The following is a 16141-nucleotide window of genomic DNA, read 5'->3' on the forward strand; positions in this document are numbered from 1 at the left end:
AGTACTGTATTAACATGTGGCAGTCCCGTTCCCCACCCCCCACCCCAGTTAAAGAACCCCTTTCTGGAAAAAAGTGAATTAGATATAGAACATTAATGTGAAATTGAACTTTCTCTACAAAAGAGTTGAAACAATAAAAGGTTCAGTGATTAGATTTCTTTGATGCACAAATCCAAACACTGAAACTTTCTTTCCTCTACCTATAGTTAAGGTAGCCATAAGTCTACAAACTAATTATAGCCTACAGAGTGTTAAAAGCAGCATGAAACCTCAAAACAAAGAAGGCGGAAGTGCTGAAACAGTATTTACCTGCATTACAAGCTATTCGGCAACTGTATGCGGCCAAAGTTTATTTACATTTTGAAAACTTTATAAGAACGGCAACAAACAACTAGAAACATAAGCTTCCTGAACTCAGTTTTTACCTTTGTGTTCGGCGGAGTCTGTTTCCACTTCTCAAATGAGGCATTGTAAAACTTGAGAACACAGTCCAAAAATGTGGATCAGACATATCCATGTTCCTTCCTTAAACACACAAGTTGTGTTTTTCCCCTTTAAAAAAGGAGGGATATATATATAAAAAGGGGGGGGAAAGGAAAATGATCCCGATTTGATTATCCTCCTTCCCACTGAAAATGTAAACATTAGCTCCACTCAAGGCAACTTTAAAGCACAGCAAAGCAGCTGGATACTATAGGCTTCCTTAGTAGCGAACAACTTTCTGTTCTTAAAATAAAATAAAATAAACCTTTTCCTTTTCTGTGTAAATGATCTGATGCGTATGCTGCCAAGCTTTAAATAAAAATTACAATAGTTTTAGCCCTCCCATTCTGCTGAAAACCCTGTCCCTGTACGTGTGATTCAGCCAAAGGTACTTTGTCATCTCTTTGGAAGATACCATTCAGGTTCATCCAAAGGGGGGAAGGTAATAATCTTTGTTTCTTTTCATAGTTTTCTTGGTGGTCATCATTTCACCGTGGAATTTTGTTTTAAAAGTCTCATTAAATAAACAACATAGCCAGTTTTAATTCCTTTAGTATTAATGAAGAATAAATCTAAAAGTTCACAGAGTTGTTCCCCCCCCATGCTACTTCAGAAATGAGATCATCTTTCAGAGACTTTTCCAAGACTTAAACCTATCACTTTTGATACTATCTTCCTGATTATTGAGAGGCTGCTGTGAACAAAATCAGGGTCTCCTTTACTGCAGAAGAAAAAAATATTCCTACTTTAATCTTTCCACTACAAATACACATTTCTTCCAGAATTCTAGCAGTCACTGATATAAAAAGGAGAGGATTTCAGTAAGAGGCTTGCAAAAAGCTTTATTTTCCCCCAACCAGAGGGTACTCAAAGCACCTTTTCTACGTAAAATGGATGCCTTATTCATCATGTGATCACCACTCCTGTTCAAAGCAGAAAAAAATAAGTCATTCACCCCAGAAGTGTTATTGTATGAAACATATAACAGGCAAAATAAGAATTCTATTCATACCTAAAACCAGTAAATTGTATGTTTGTCTTAAAGAAAAGTGACACCAGGGAGCTCCATGTTAAATCTGTAATTGTTAAATAACAGATCTAACTCCACTTGTTTGGCTGGGAACTTATTAATAATTGGCAAAGCTGCAATACCTGTACCACGGGTGGGGTGAACAGACCAAGAGTGGGAGGAGAGGTATTCTGCCACCCCTCTCAAAACTAAAACTCATTGCCCATTCATTCCAGCACTGAAAACAAAAAGAAAAGCCAGAATACAGGGTGTGGCAGGAGAAACTATTTAATAACTATAGCTACACCCATACTTTCTTCCACTTGGAGGCATCCTGAGCACCTACTCATTAGTCCCAATACTAATTCTTGCAGCTTTGCAGTTTTATACCCTTAGCCGCATTTGGATTCATATGCCAGAATCATCTATCATTCTCACTTTGTTCCTTTACCTTCAGTTCATGCTCTATCACCTTTCTCAAGTTTTCCATTCTTGTGTTACCATTGTTCTAATGCTGCCCTAGTTTCCTCCTGTACAAAGAAGTACGCATGGCTATTTTCAAAAGCAGTAAATTGGATATAGTCTTAGTCATGCTTAGAACAGAAATTATTTCTAAGCATGACAAATGCTACAATCCTAACTTCACTTACCTGAGAGTCAGCACTTATCTTGATTGCTATTGGAAATGTAAAGGCGTTTTCTCACATGATGCAGTAAGAGATGCAAAGCAAATCCTATCTCCCTTGTGAAACTGCATGTAAACAATTTCCCTTTTTTTATTTCAGCTCTGGCTGGTTCACCAGCTATAGCCCCTTTCGGACAGAGACGATTTGTCCTTCATGCTGGGGAATGCTGAAGACCCACCACTTAACCCTGGCTTTTCAGATGGGTATTTTAAGAACCCACCTTATTTCTGTGATTGTAAGTTATTTTAAACTGTTTTCAATACTGTTGTTTTATTTGCTGCCCTGGGCCCTTAGGGTGAAAGGCAGATAAACAACAACATGCCTAGGTTCAAAATAATGTAAAGCTGACTTCTTGGGTTTTTTGCTCCATCCTTACAGAGCCATTGCTTTAGCAAGCAGCGGCTAAAATTGGCTAAGCATTTGTAAAACGCTTTTAAGTATTCAAAGTGTATTATTTTCCTGACATTTTGCATATGAGGCTGTTTGGTAAATACATTTCTGCAAATTCAAAGTAATATGAGCTTCCTGGGAAAATTTTATTGGACCACAATACCTCAAGGACCATCTCCCCATATGAACGCATTTTATTTTCTCATTTTGTATTTTTATGTTGTGGACCGCCCTGTGATCTTTGAGTGAAGGGTAGTATACAAATGTAATAAAATACAGAGAAACAAACATACATACATACATACAACCACTGATACCTAAGACAATTTAAAGATCTGACTGAGCATGTTTGACATATTTAGTAACCACAGTGCTGTTGCGAGGGTTAGCAAAGCCATGAACGGTATCAGATTGTCTTCCACCACTTCCTGCTAAACCTTACTGAGATTACAATACAACCACCTCAAACAAGTGTAGAAAGAGTAGGCAACTGTGCAGGTAACCTGGAGTGAAAGGGCCTCACATTCCTCATTCCTCCTTCTCCCCAAAAGCTTAACCTTTTAATGGCAGGTTAAAATTCGTCAGAAAACTGTACAACACATTTACAATTACACCTTTACAAACTCTATAGGAAGGATAGGACATGGTGCAATGATGAGGCTCTGAATGTTAAAACGGGGCTGAGCCCAACAAGCTAGAAATCCCCAAAGGGGCAGAATCCTCCCAAGACCTGCTGTAGTTGGTGATACTAGGCTCCAAGAGTAAATAAGTACTTCAGATGTAAGGACCAAAATGCTCAGGGTGATCTTGAGATGGAGAATGAAATCAATGAGACATGCAAAAGAGAAAATGCTGTAGTGATAGCTGACTCCAATCACCGCCACACAGAATAGGGACATTTGTCTTCCAGGCATGACAAACAGGTAAAAACTGTAAATGACCGTGCCCTGGAACAGCTGGTTGTGAAACTGACCAGAAGGGTGGCAACCCTGGACTTAATCTTTCACATACAGAGATACACAATTTCTGTATACTTGAATATGTGGCAGGAAATATATAGCAAAACATACTAGAGCTTCACTACTGAAGACTACTTATAGCCAACCAACGTTATGAGAGGAAAATATAATGAAGATAGAATCCTTTCTGTTTTACCCTAATCACAATGATTGACCCTTCACTCCCTCTAGTGGTTACAGTTAATTAACCGCTACATTTTTCAAGATTTTGTTTCTACCACATTCACTGGATTTCTTCTCTGAAGAGTGAGTGAACTATAATGTGGCGAACATGAATTCAAAGTTATACATCATGTGTGTTCAATCCCTATTTATGTATGAGTTGAACCATTTATATTCAATCCATAACAAACAATTTGGGGTTCAAATCAAATTTCCACTGTTCTACTAGTTAATAAAAAGCAAATGGCTTAGGAAAATACAAGATAGTTTTGGGGTAACCTGTTATGTCTCCTGTCATCTAAAAGATTTATAAGCATCTTACACCTTAACCTAGAAGAATATCAAGGAAACATTGTTTTATGAGGCTGCATCTGTAGACATTCTTGCCACCAACATCTCAGCTAAAAAGCAAAATAGAGTGAAAATTAAGAAAAAGCACACTAGCAGCTGGAGATATGCTGTTGGACTGTGACAAGCCAGGGAAAAGAAAATGATATTATACATCTTCTGTCCATTCATTATTTTGTTTCTTTCTGCCTGAGCTAAATGGTCCGTAGTTGATTTTTAATGTCCAAAATAAGTCTTCATGCATTATTTGATTGTAAATGAATGGGCTGATCTGGCCAGAATTACCAAGACTTTGGTGGATGATTTGGATTAAGCCTGTCTCTCAACTTTCAGATATTGTATTCTGTTCAGCCCCAGCAAAGAATTGAGAGTAAGGGAAAGAGAATTACTGTGGTCAACAGGAACTTCATCTTGTTCTCAATGCTCTCTTTAATGTTTATATTGTGTGTTGGGCACTCAGATTAGGGATTCTGCAAGTATAACGCCTGTCCAATTGTCTTATCATTTTCCCTTCCTAAAATGACAGAGATTGCCTTGGATTTGATGAGGATTCCTAGGATGGCTGTCCTGAGGCACCATCATCAATGTTATGATCACCTAGTCTGCGATGGCATAGGACTTCATGACTGCTATGGGTTGTCCAAAGCTCTATCTCGTCCAGTATTTTTTGGATGTCTTTCAGTTATTAAAGCCTAAGGTCTTGGTCAAGTGCACCTGACCAGTTGTATGCTGCTTACCACACTTTCCTTTTAATATCCAGCAGAGATGGAATGTATACCTGGGTACAGGAGGTGGTAACTTCTTGCAGAATGGGAATAGTCCGAGCTGCCTTGATGTTGTGGAATGGCCATTCCTGCACAAACCCACCTTTAATCCTAAAGACCTAAATTATTAGCTAGTGGCCAACATTTATTTCCTACACAAAGTGTTCCAGTTGGTAGATGTCAGCCAACTCCAAGCACTCAAGGACAAGAAACCACTGAGTGAGGTCATCCAGTGGTTTGGAATTAAGTGTCATCAATATCCAGATGACACTCAACTCTACCTTTCCTTCTATCTAATGCAAATGAAGCAGTGGGAGTGGTACATCAATGCCTGTCACTTAAATGCAAAATATATTCCTCACATGTGTATAAAACAATTATTGATTAAACATTGATCTTCCTCTTAGACTTGGCACTTACGACAGCCCTTTTGCATTTTCTACCCCATCTCCTTATGATCTTTTTGTCCTTCAGCAAGGCAGGGCAAAGGCTTCTTGTTGCTCAATCTATATAGCAGGGTGTCTGTGTCGCAGTTGCTTGAGGGGAGAGGTGAAAAGGTTCACCAAAAGAGATGAACCAGTTCAAAAGGACAGCAGAAGCAAGATATTTGCTTAAAACTAAACCAAAGGTCACCAGAGGGAGGCAAGTAGCAATTACCAAGCAACGAAGGCCCTCTATAGTCATCTCATGAAGACTGCAACATAAATAAGTTTAGACATGTACCTTAGATTTGAGCGTTGTATCACAGAATTCTAGATCAGTCTTCACCAACAACAGAGTTTGTTAAGATTGATGGGATATGCTTTTCAAAACACCTGGAGGGCACCAAACTGGAAGATTGTCTTCCATTAAAAATAAATAATTCAAAGTAATTCAATGTAAATTAGAAAATATTTAATGGGAGGTTTTTTTCTTCAAATTTTCTTTTTCTCAAAAGCAAGAGCAATGTTGCTCTGGACCTGGGATAGTTCAGTTGGTAAAGCATGAGATTCTTAATCTTAGGGTTGTGGGTTTGAACTCAACGATGGGCTAAAGATCCCTGCATTGCAGGGGATTGAATTAGATGAGCTTCAGGGTCCCTTCCAACTCTACAATTCTATGATTCTGTATGTCCCCCTCCCAATATTCACACTCCACATGGCAACTGAGATAAAAAAAAATATGTTTGCTTGCTGGAAGTGTTGCTAGTCTGCCCTTCAACTAAGGGTTTCAGGGCAGCACAAAGTGGACATTAAAATTAACACTAAAAATCTGAAACAAAATAAATCGAACACCATAATTAAATTAATAACAATCTTACATAAAACATGCAGTATAAATGGAAATGAAGTATCACTGTAAACTCATTGCTCCACAAAAGCCTGGGCAAAGGAAAATGTGCATGTTTACCTGTCATTAGAATGAAGCCGGAAAAAGTAGGGATGTGGGGAGAGGGGAAGCTATTCCAAAGCTGTTGGCTCACTGCAGAGAAAGCCCTCCTTCAGACCCTTGCATTGTGATCGTTGATTGGTGAAGGAACCACCAATGGGGCTTCCTCTTTAGGCAGGTTGGTATAAAATGAAGGGTTCTTTCAGATATTTAGGGGGAAATCATTTGGACCACATCATAAGCATCTTCAATGAGGCCTGAAATAACACTGGCTGACAATTCAACTCTTTTAAAGTTGGTAGTGTTCCACTATATTTGCCACAGCAAAATATGGCACATGAAAAGGAGATGTATGTTACTAAACAAACATGGACACGTATCATGGAACCACAGCCAATTCCAACTCTTCTGTGGGCATCCAGTTATTTCTGGATGTTTATTTCCCCCTTCATATGCTTATTATAACACAAGCCAGTAGAACATTTGGGTATCCTGCCTGTCTAGAGTTTGAAGTTAATCAACCTACTTAAATGCAAAAGCCACTTCCAGAAGGGTTTTTATTTTGGGAGCAGTGCTCCTCATGCACTCAGGTGCTTTGTAGTGCTCATGCAATGTCACTGACATCAAAATGCTAGTCCATAACCACCACCCGTCTAATCCAGATTTACCCCTTCTGGAGGAACTCCAACAAGTTTAAAAAGCCCTGTTGCCAATAAGCCATTTGTGATATCTCAATGACTCTTCTGCAAATTTAGTCCCAATCTAGAAGCTAAGTGAACTGTGATTGTGTTTTCTTTAATAGAGAATATAGAATTTGGGGAAATAACTAGCCATAGAACTTAAGATAAGAAGCACTGGATAGAGTCCATATTGCCTGCACAAGAATCAGGGCACATTACCAAACTGGAGAGTAAACATAGAAAGATGAAGAAGGAAAAGAGCTAGGTAATATTTTTATTTTATTTTTTAACTTGTATTTCTAAACTTGTTGCCGTGTTTAAACACTGTCCTCTCAGTGGTTTTAATTTCATAAAATCAGGCTAATCAGCAAAGCCACACCACATTCACCTCCAAAATAAAATAGACGAGAACCACAGATAGATAGATGACAGACAGATGAGAATAGCTGTTATATAACCAATAATTCCCTTTCAGCCCTCACCAACTCCAGGCCCTTGAAACAGAACAGTGCAACTGCAACACAAAGATAAAACTTTTAAAAAAACATTAATTCATTCACAGGTATACAAAAGAATAATAAGATACAGCTTACAAAGCAAAAACAAGCTTACAAAGACATGTTTTATACGCTACATTTAATTACAGTGGTACCTCGGTTTATGAACACAATTGGTTCTGGAAGTCTGTTCATAAACTGAAGCGTTCATAAACTGAAGCGAACTTTCCCATTGAAAGTAATAGAAAGTGGATTAATCCGTTCCAGACGGGTCCGCAGAGTACTCAACCTGAAGCGTACTTAACCTGAAGCATGGGTGTAATTGGTTCCGGAAGTCTGTTCATAAACTGAAGCGAACTTTCTCATTGAAAGTAATGGAAAGTGAATTAATCTGTTCCAGATGGGTCTGCGACGTTTGTAAACCGAAAATTCATAAACCGAGGTGTTCATAAACAGAGGTTCCACTGTATTTCCTAATGACAGCTCTATTTAACATTGTAACACTCAGTCACCAACACATAGATCACATTCATAAGATAGTATTCAACAGACAAATACATGTTAATGATTTGTCAGGTATAACCCAAAAGCTAATAAATAGAGGGAAGCTGAATAAATGCAGGGTCACAGTAAGGAAGAATTCGCTCAGCATTTCAGTTTGAAAAAGGAAACTTTAATATAGGCCAGCAGAACTAGGGCCCATCAAGCCCAACACAGGCCACCGCAGCTTTCAAGGTCCCCTGTTTTTTTGTTGCATGTCTAGAACGGCACATAGAATTGATGGTTTGTCAAGTACCTAACAGGTGAGAGTTTTTGATGAGCTTGTTGTGTAACAGATTGTATTAGTAACGTTTTTAGTAATATTGTCATCCAGGCTAAAGCATCATCTGATAATCTAGATTAATTCAAAATGTAGACTAGAAATACACCCATATTTTATTATTTCAAATAGTAATACCCCACCTACTACTGAACAATCAAGTTAACTTACAATATATTTAAAATACATTATGATCAGAATGATGAAGTCCCTCAGTGGGTGGAGTTTCCTCATCTAGGCTGCTGCTGCTGTCTTCTGCAGCTCGTACCTCTCAGCAGCAGACCCAAGGTAATTGGAGGAAAGGTACAAAGCTGAACACAAGCCTACTCCAAGCTGTCAGTATCACCCTTGATGATGATGATAATAGTAGTAGTAGTAATAATAACAACAACAACAACAACAACAATAATAATATATTTGTATACCGCCCTATACCAGCAGGTCTCAGGGCAGTTGCAACATAAAATCACAATAAAAAACAAAAAATACATAACAAAAACAATCCAATAAACCCCCTCTTCAAAAAGGGGCATTGGATTTGCTTGTTGCTGGTAGCTTACATTAAATAAATTGATGGTCCAAGTCCAGCACAGTGAAAACCATGCCCCATTTCCAATTAGTATGTCAGCGGTCATATCCAACTTTTATATATAGGTTAGTAACTGACCAAACACTCATTATACTTATAAATCTACTTCAATGCCTACATGTTTTCACAGTATTGATATAGTTTACACTGTCAACTACCTTCTAATATACCTGCAAAGCTTAAAGGCCCAAAGGCTGTTAAAAGTACCCAACACAGCCAGAATTCAAGCCTATATCAGGCTTACGTCCCACATATATATACTAAGAGCTTACTGCAAAAAAATAAGGATACAGTATCCGCAAAAAAACCCCAAAACATGCTCCTGATGAAGCCTACCAGGCAACAGACTAATTTACAATCCTGTCTTACCAAATCATATTAAGAAACCACCTGCCAAAGTTATTTTCTGCACTTCAAAACTACTTACAACACTCATCTGACCTTCATTACCACAATGTGTCAGTACTTTGTTCCCATTCTCCCACTGCCAACGTCCTAACTTGCAGCAGCATGTAGGCAAGTTTCCAAGGAAGAGTAAAAGATGGGAGGATGGAAGTAATTGATCTTCTTTTCTATTGACTGCTTGCAATTGGAACTTTGTGCCAGCAGAAGCAAGAAGTGTTGGCATAAAGGTGGGGATTACAAGAACAGCATGTATGTTGATCTGATGACAGCACAAGGGAGAACTCACCCGAGCCAGAACTACTACCAACCCATGAGAATTTTTAGTCTCTTATCATTTCAAAAATGCACTTTCATTAGACAACAATGTAGAAAAGTGAGGCAGTAGAGCACAGAGGTGGTGCTAGGGAAAGTAGTAGGCAACAGATATGATGGATGACAAGAGGGTAAAGGAAACTGTTTTCACACAAAACTGAACCAACATTACAAAGCAGATTTGTCTAGAAACCACCTCTCTGCTTCAATGACAACAGCTGCTATTTTGCATCAGGAGAAATTGTAGTTTTATTTGTGAGTTGGCAATGATTAGCACAGATCAATTAGAAAACCGATCCATTAATTTTGTTTAAAACTCCCTGAATTTACACAATCATCCAAAAGTAGGTCACATTTTACAACAAAGCAGAATTGTATATGCCACTTGGTTAAATATATAAAACATAGTTTGAATGCATCTGCTTTTAAAAAACTGCTCATCCATTTTTATTTACTATCAAATATAAAAATGTGCATTCATCTCTCAATTCAGCAAACACTATAAATCTATTGACTCAGCAAAGTATTTCTTACCCTGCCAAACTATATGCATATAAAATTCAACTAAAATAAAGGCAGAAAAATGAAGATGAGTTCTGTTGGGTAATTTTAAAAATGTATGCTCATCTCTTGGTAATTGCAGCACCATAACAATTAGTGCATCTTGTGGGATCTGTTCTCCTAGCATTAAGAGCTGGACTACAGAAAGGCTGAACAGTTGAGTCCTAACTCATACCCCCAGAACTTTACTCCAGAGTTCTGGTAGACTCTCACTGTGAAGTGTCTGAGGACAGAAAGGGAAAAAATCTTTACCCACATAAGCCCTAAAATATGGGTTCCTTTCATAGCAGCTTCCAGTTAACTGGACACTCTAGACCTTGTGTGGTTGTTTATAATTTAAAGTAGCTGAGACAACCATTCATTCAGTCCAAGGTGGGAATGCAACAGTTTGGTGGACAATAATATCTGCTCCATAATACACTATACCCTTGGTTTTTAAGATTTTGCTTGAGATTCATTCAGATCAATTCACCACTATTATCACTGCCCACAAAGCACACCAACAAGGACAATCCTGAAAGACCATTCAGTAACTTTGGTTTTTTTCTCCTCGTCTTCTTCTTTAATATTAACCCTGTGTTCAGTTAAAATTGTTGTTTATTAAGTATTTGTTCAATCATTGTATTGTATTGTATTGTATTGTATTGTATTGTATTGTATTGTATTGTATTGTATTGTATTGTATTAAACTTAGTGCTGAACCAATACTCTCATTACCCCATATTATAGGCCATGCAGGATGGGACTGGTAGAAGTAGGAGTCCAGCAACATCTGGAAGACCACAAGTTAGCGACTCTCGTTGCAGAGTGGGAGGCACAGATATAAGAACTATGCACATTCTGTGCAAAGCAAATACATTAAATCTATCTAATTTTGAGAAATTATTCCAAAACATCACAGACAAATACATACAACATTTCAGAATCAGAATACAAAAATATTCTGAACAGAGCTATAAAGTACTAAACATAATCATGATTGACCAGAAGAATAACTGAATTCTAGGCAACCCACAAGTGGTCAAATAATTTCTGGAAAGAAGGTTGAACTAACTGATGAATTCAGATGGTGTGCATTTGACAGTACTGTATACTGAACAGCAGAGTAAATGCAAAGCTACCAGGTACTGAAACAAGCCATAGCAAGCCTTCAGCTTGTATGCTGCTCATTTTGCCATGGGATTGCAAAATCTTGCTTCTGTTTGAAACAATCTGCATCTTGCTGTTTTGTTTGAATGTGATAAACTCTGGTTAATTTTAACAGTTTTGTTTTCTTTAAAACCCAGTCAACTTCAAACCATGGATTGTGTAAATGGAATAGAAGCAAAAGCTTCTTCCGATCTCTGGTGCTGGAGCAAAGGAAGCAAGAAATGTTTGAACCCAAGACTCACTACAGATCATTCCTGCAAAGATAAATCACATCTTATCATGATGGCCAAACTGGTGCATTAGTAAGGCTATTTACTTGAATCTTCAGAAATCCAAAGACTGCTACCACCTCTAACTCTACCAGTATTATCTTACCACACATGCAAATTAATTTACTTTGGGGAAACATTTTTAAAGCTACCAATATTTGCTTGACTATACATACATACATACATACATACATACATACATACATACATACATACATACAGACTTCAATTATCTTACCCCCCCCCTCTTCAAAGTGGAAGGCAGAGAACTGCAACAATGGAAGTTTAGTTGCTTACCTCCAAAAATGAAAAGCGTACAGAGGACTGCATGGACTGCAAGGGCTTGTTGGGGTTGGGCTCAGGCTTCTTGGGGTGAGACTGAAAGTTAAAATAATGTGATCTCTAGTAAACAGAAGTTGAGTAAAAATCCTATAGTATGACTGAATTAAGGGAGTCTGGCCTCAAGCACAATCAGTAGACAGGAAACTGGTTTTCTCTACATTGAGGAAAGCCAAACAAAAAAAAATTATGTCAAAAGATCCCTAACTTTTCTGTATCTTACTAATTAAAAGGGGGTGGGGTGGGATTAACCATGCAAATGTTTTCATTATAAAAAAGTGTTCAAACACACGGAGCAATTAAAAAACAAAAACAAATCTTGCTATAGAAATGGCATACATCGCTTGTAAAAATGAAATTAGCACAAATTTGCGTACACAAATTGATGTACAAAAGATAGAGTCTGCTAGTTTTCAGGAGAACTGATTGCCCTCAATTCTGAATTGCCATGCACTGGGGGGGGGGGGGTGTCAATCAACAATGATCATGCCTCAGATGAACCTCATTGGCTACAATATTGCACTGTGCAAATGCTGAATGAAAATTGGCTGAAAGAAGTATTGAAAACTTATTTCAGTACTTTAAATGCGACACTAACACATACACATAAAAAAATTACAAGAGAAAAAATGCAACAGGCCTAGAGGAAAATACAAGTAAAATAAATAATGAAAATATTACTATTCGTTTTTAGCCTTGAGAATGCCATTTGTGAAAATATGCTACAGTCACTGACAACAGCAGTGTCTAAACACTGAATTATGAATACCTGGTATCTTAAATACTTGTTCCAGAAAGACATCTGTAAAAATTTAACATGACTGTGCTCGCATCTAATGCAAACATCAAATCTGTATCATTGTGCCTAATTCCAGCCTATGTTTATTTGTGTCAATAAACCTGACACAAATTGTTTGTGGTGAGGATTTTCTTAAAATACTACTAATATAACTCCACCAGTCATAACACCAACAATAACAGGCCAACTACCAATATTAAATTTCCATGTCATCCAAATTATTCTGAACAATGGCAGATATCATAGTTAACTAGGCAGAAATGAGGTACACAGGCCAGAGATGGTATGGAAACAGAAGATATAACTATGCCTACTGGAGTCCATCGCTCCCTTCAGGAATACTGCTATTTTGATTATTAAAAAAATGTTTGCAAACTGGAGTTAAAGGCTATAATTTTTTCAAACTCTCTAGTCTATCAAAGAAAAACATCCAGCCCAAACTTTGAATACCCGATTCTTAAGATGAAGTCCATCAATGCACCAATTTTAGTGGAAAATAAAAATAAAAATGGTAACAAAAAAATACGAAGTTTGCCATCTGTCATTGTGTCTAAAAATTGACCAAAATAATAGTTAAGAGTTAGAATTTTACCAAGTTGCCAATGCAACGTAATGGATCATTTTTACCTTAGAAACTTCGTAAATGAAATATGTCAAACATAAGTCAGACATGAAAGCTACATAAAGAAAATAATAAAATGTTGAGCCTAAAAATAATTACATCCCAATACTTTACAAAATCAACACTTTCTTACTATTATTTATTGCTTTTATATACGGTAAAGTTACAATCAAGCAAAACTCCAAGTATAGCGAAACATTGGACTCCATCTTTTTAAACAACTAGCAAACCATTATCAGTGCATTTATGTAATCCTTCAGGGTACTATCTACACATCACACACAATAAATGAAACACTGACAGAAACTACTACCTTTATTAATGTCAGTGTTTCTGTAATCTAGTTATCAAAGGTGGTCAAAGATACCAGAATGCCATATTTACTAACAGAATTAATATTTTGTATCAGTTACAACTCACTAGAAGTGGCACTACATGCATAAATGCAAATGTATATCAAATAACATATCTATTTTGTAGATGGGCAAAATGGTTCACAGCTAAGTAACCTGACCTTACAGATGACCTATTCGCTTAGGAAAGCAGAACAACTGGCACATTAAATCTATTCAATACCTACAAAAATAACATCTTGAGAGAATACTGCATGTGTGTGTGCTGATACACATCTATATCTATGCAGCAAATTGTGGTGGGACACAAAAATAAACACATTTTGCACTGGCTGATTAATTCAGAATCAATGGACTGGCTCTTTAAAAATCAGACATTATGGTCAACATGTTCAGTGCAAATAAAATACGTATGTTTTTATGTAGCTGTTTTCTAAATGCAAACTGGAATCATTCAAATGAGTCAATCGGTGCTAAAAAAAAATCACTAAGTAAACAAAGCCTTTACCTACACAAACACATTTAATGCAAATACTAGAATACCAAGCAGAAATGTCAGAATGCAATACAGTTCACTAGTACTCTACACAGTAAAACACGGATCATACGCAATGAATTTTCACAAATAGCATTCCTCTTATGCCCTAATCTCTTGCAGAGCTCTCTATTATTCAGCAGAGAAAGAGGCCTTTCAAAAAGGCAGCACTGGGATAAACAAACAGAAACAGAAAGGGTGTGAGAGAGAAACGAACACCGTGGCCTACCGAAGCATGATTTCACAGTATGCTTTTAGGATGCTCACATTCATGCATTCAGTGATTTTAAGTATGCAGTATATTTTAATCTGAAATATACTGCAATATCCTTGCTTTAGGCTCACACATTTGCGAACAGCCACTGAAATGCATTCTGAAAAGGTTCCTGCGACCTAAAGCTGCAGTGCTCTGAGCCTGTCAGCACAAACGCATGTTAAATAACTACAGCTTGCACAAAAGCTAGTGCCATGCAGAAAGCATTAAAATATTAAAAGGCAGACAATACTTACTCCAAGGTCAGCCCTGGAATTTGCAGCCTTTCGCGTTGGGCTTTCATGGCTGTTACGTTACCACATTCTACTGTAACCATGACACACATTCAGTGGCAGCATCCTGGTGATGACAGAGAGCCCAAATGAGCCACTATAAAGGAATGGACTAACAATCTCTTGGGGGAGGGAGCACTGCAAGTTTGGGTCCTTCCACTTCTAGCTGTCACGAAGAAATGTCAGCAGCTTTCTTCCAGGTTAACCGCAAGCGTACTGCACTGATTTTGCTAGCAGAAAGAAGGCTTCAGGACTGTATCTCAATCGACTCATTTCTAATATTCTAAGAAACAGTTTCCTTCCTAAAATGCAGACTTTTATCTTCAGAGGAATGAAAATCTGCCCGACCCTTACCACAGAGACTGTCAGATTTCGGAACAGAACAAAAAAATTAAGAAGTGCAACAAAATATACTTAAAATGCTATTCTTCAGCACAAATCCAAGATACAAGCTTCATGACCCTATCAAAAATGATTTATATATCTTGTTTAGGTTGTCCCATTATCTTTTTACAAATGAGCAAAATTCTGTTTCTGCATAAAAACACAGGAAGTTCCTTCCCTTTGCGTCCAGAAAATTATTCCAAGCTTAGGAAGGAACACATGACACTGAAACACAGCTGTTCCTTAATTCGTGATCAAAAGTTAATCATCTTATTTGAAGGAGCTTGTACTTGTGCTAAAAAAAGAAAATGTTTAAAATATTTTATTAAAGCACAATATGAACAAGAAAGGGAATCCGAAAGAAAACCCATTAATCTCACAGGATAATTATATGGCATGCACACAGCAGTGATTCTCTGCTTGTTAATGTTTTTTTAAGTTTCCTGGATATTTTTAAACCTTAAATGATTAGACAACCAGAGAAATAGTGAGAATACTGCTCTTTTGCAACCATGGGCGTAGCCAGGGGAGGTGCGGGGTGGGGGCAGCTGCCCCCCATCAACCAAATAAATAAAAATACTTAACTGACCAATTGCATCACAGATAACTCAGTTCTGCCCCCTAACATAAAGCCTGCCCCCCTAAAAAATTATGTCTACGCCCATGTTCACAGCCATCATGGATCAGCACATAAGCTTAATTAACAAAGACTCAACATTACCAATTCTGAACACAAATGGAAACAAAACTCAAGATCAGGGCCGGCCCTATGGCCAGGCTGGGTGGCGCAGGGCACCATGGCACTGGCCCGCCAGGAGGGCGCCGCGAGCTGCGCCCGCCCGCTGGCCGGCCGGTCCGCCGCGCAGCTGCGCCCCCGGCACCTGCGCTGCGCCTGCCCGCCCGCCGCGCAGCAGACTCAGTGGCTAAAACTTGAATATCACTCTCTCGTGCCTCAGTTTCTCTTCCACACAAAAAAATAATAGTAACATATTTTGCAGTTTGTTACAAGGAAATGCAAATTATAGATAATACAGAACTGTGCATCCAACACC

General features: G+C 37.9%; 1 protein-coding gene across 11 annotated transcripts in view; it reads right to left on the reverse strand.

The window, feature by feature from the left end:
- Nucleotides 1-16141, reverse strand: part of MAST4 (microtubule associated serine/threonine kinase family member 4) — a 216539-nt gene that overhangs the window by 101238 nt on the left and 99160 nt on the right. For 5 of the 11 annotated variants that reach the window (XM_060280257.1, XM_060280256.1, XM_060280255.1 and 2 more), the window contains one exon: nucleotides 11809-11889. The exons of 3 other annotated variants lie outside the window; for them this stretch is intronic. In XM_060280257.1, the coding sequence (XP_060136240.1) occupies nucleotides 11809-11889 (81 nt within the window). Of the gene's footprint in view, nucleotides 1-425; nucleotides 11772-11808; nucleotides 11890-14669; nucleotides 15983-16141 lie in introns of those variants that run through there. 3 more of the 11 variants (XM_035099910.2, XM_035099914.2, XM_035099913.2) reach the window with 3 other exon arrangements.

This window comes from Zootoca vivipara, chromosome 11 (genome assembly GCF_963506605.1).
Source record: "Zootoca vivipara chromosome 11, rZooViv1.1, whole genome shotgun sequence".
NCBI lineage: Eukaryota > Metazoa > Chordata > Lepidosauria > Squamata > Lacertidae > Zootoca > Zootoca vivipara.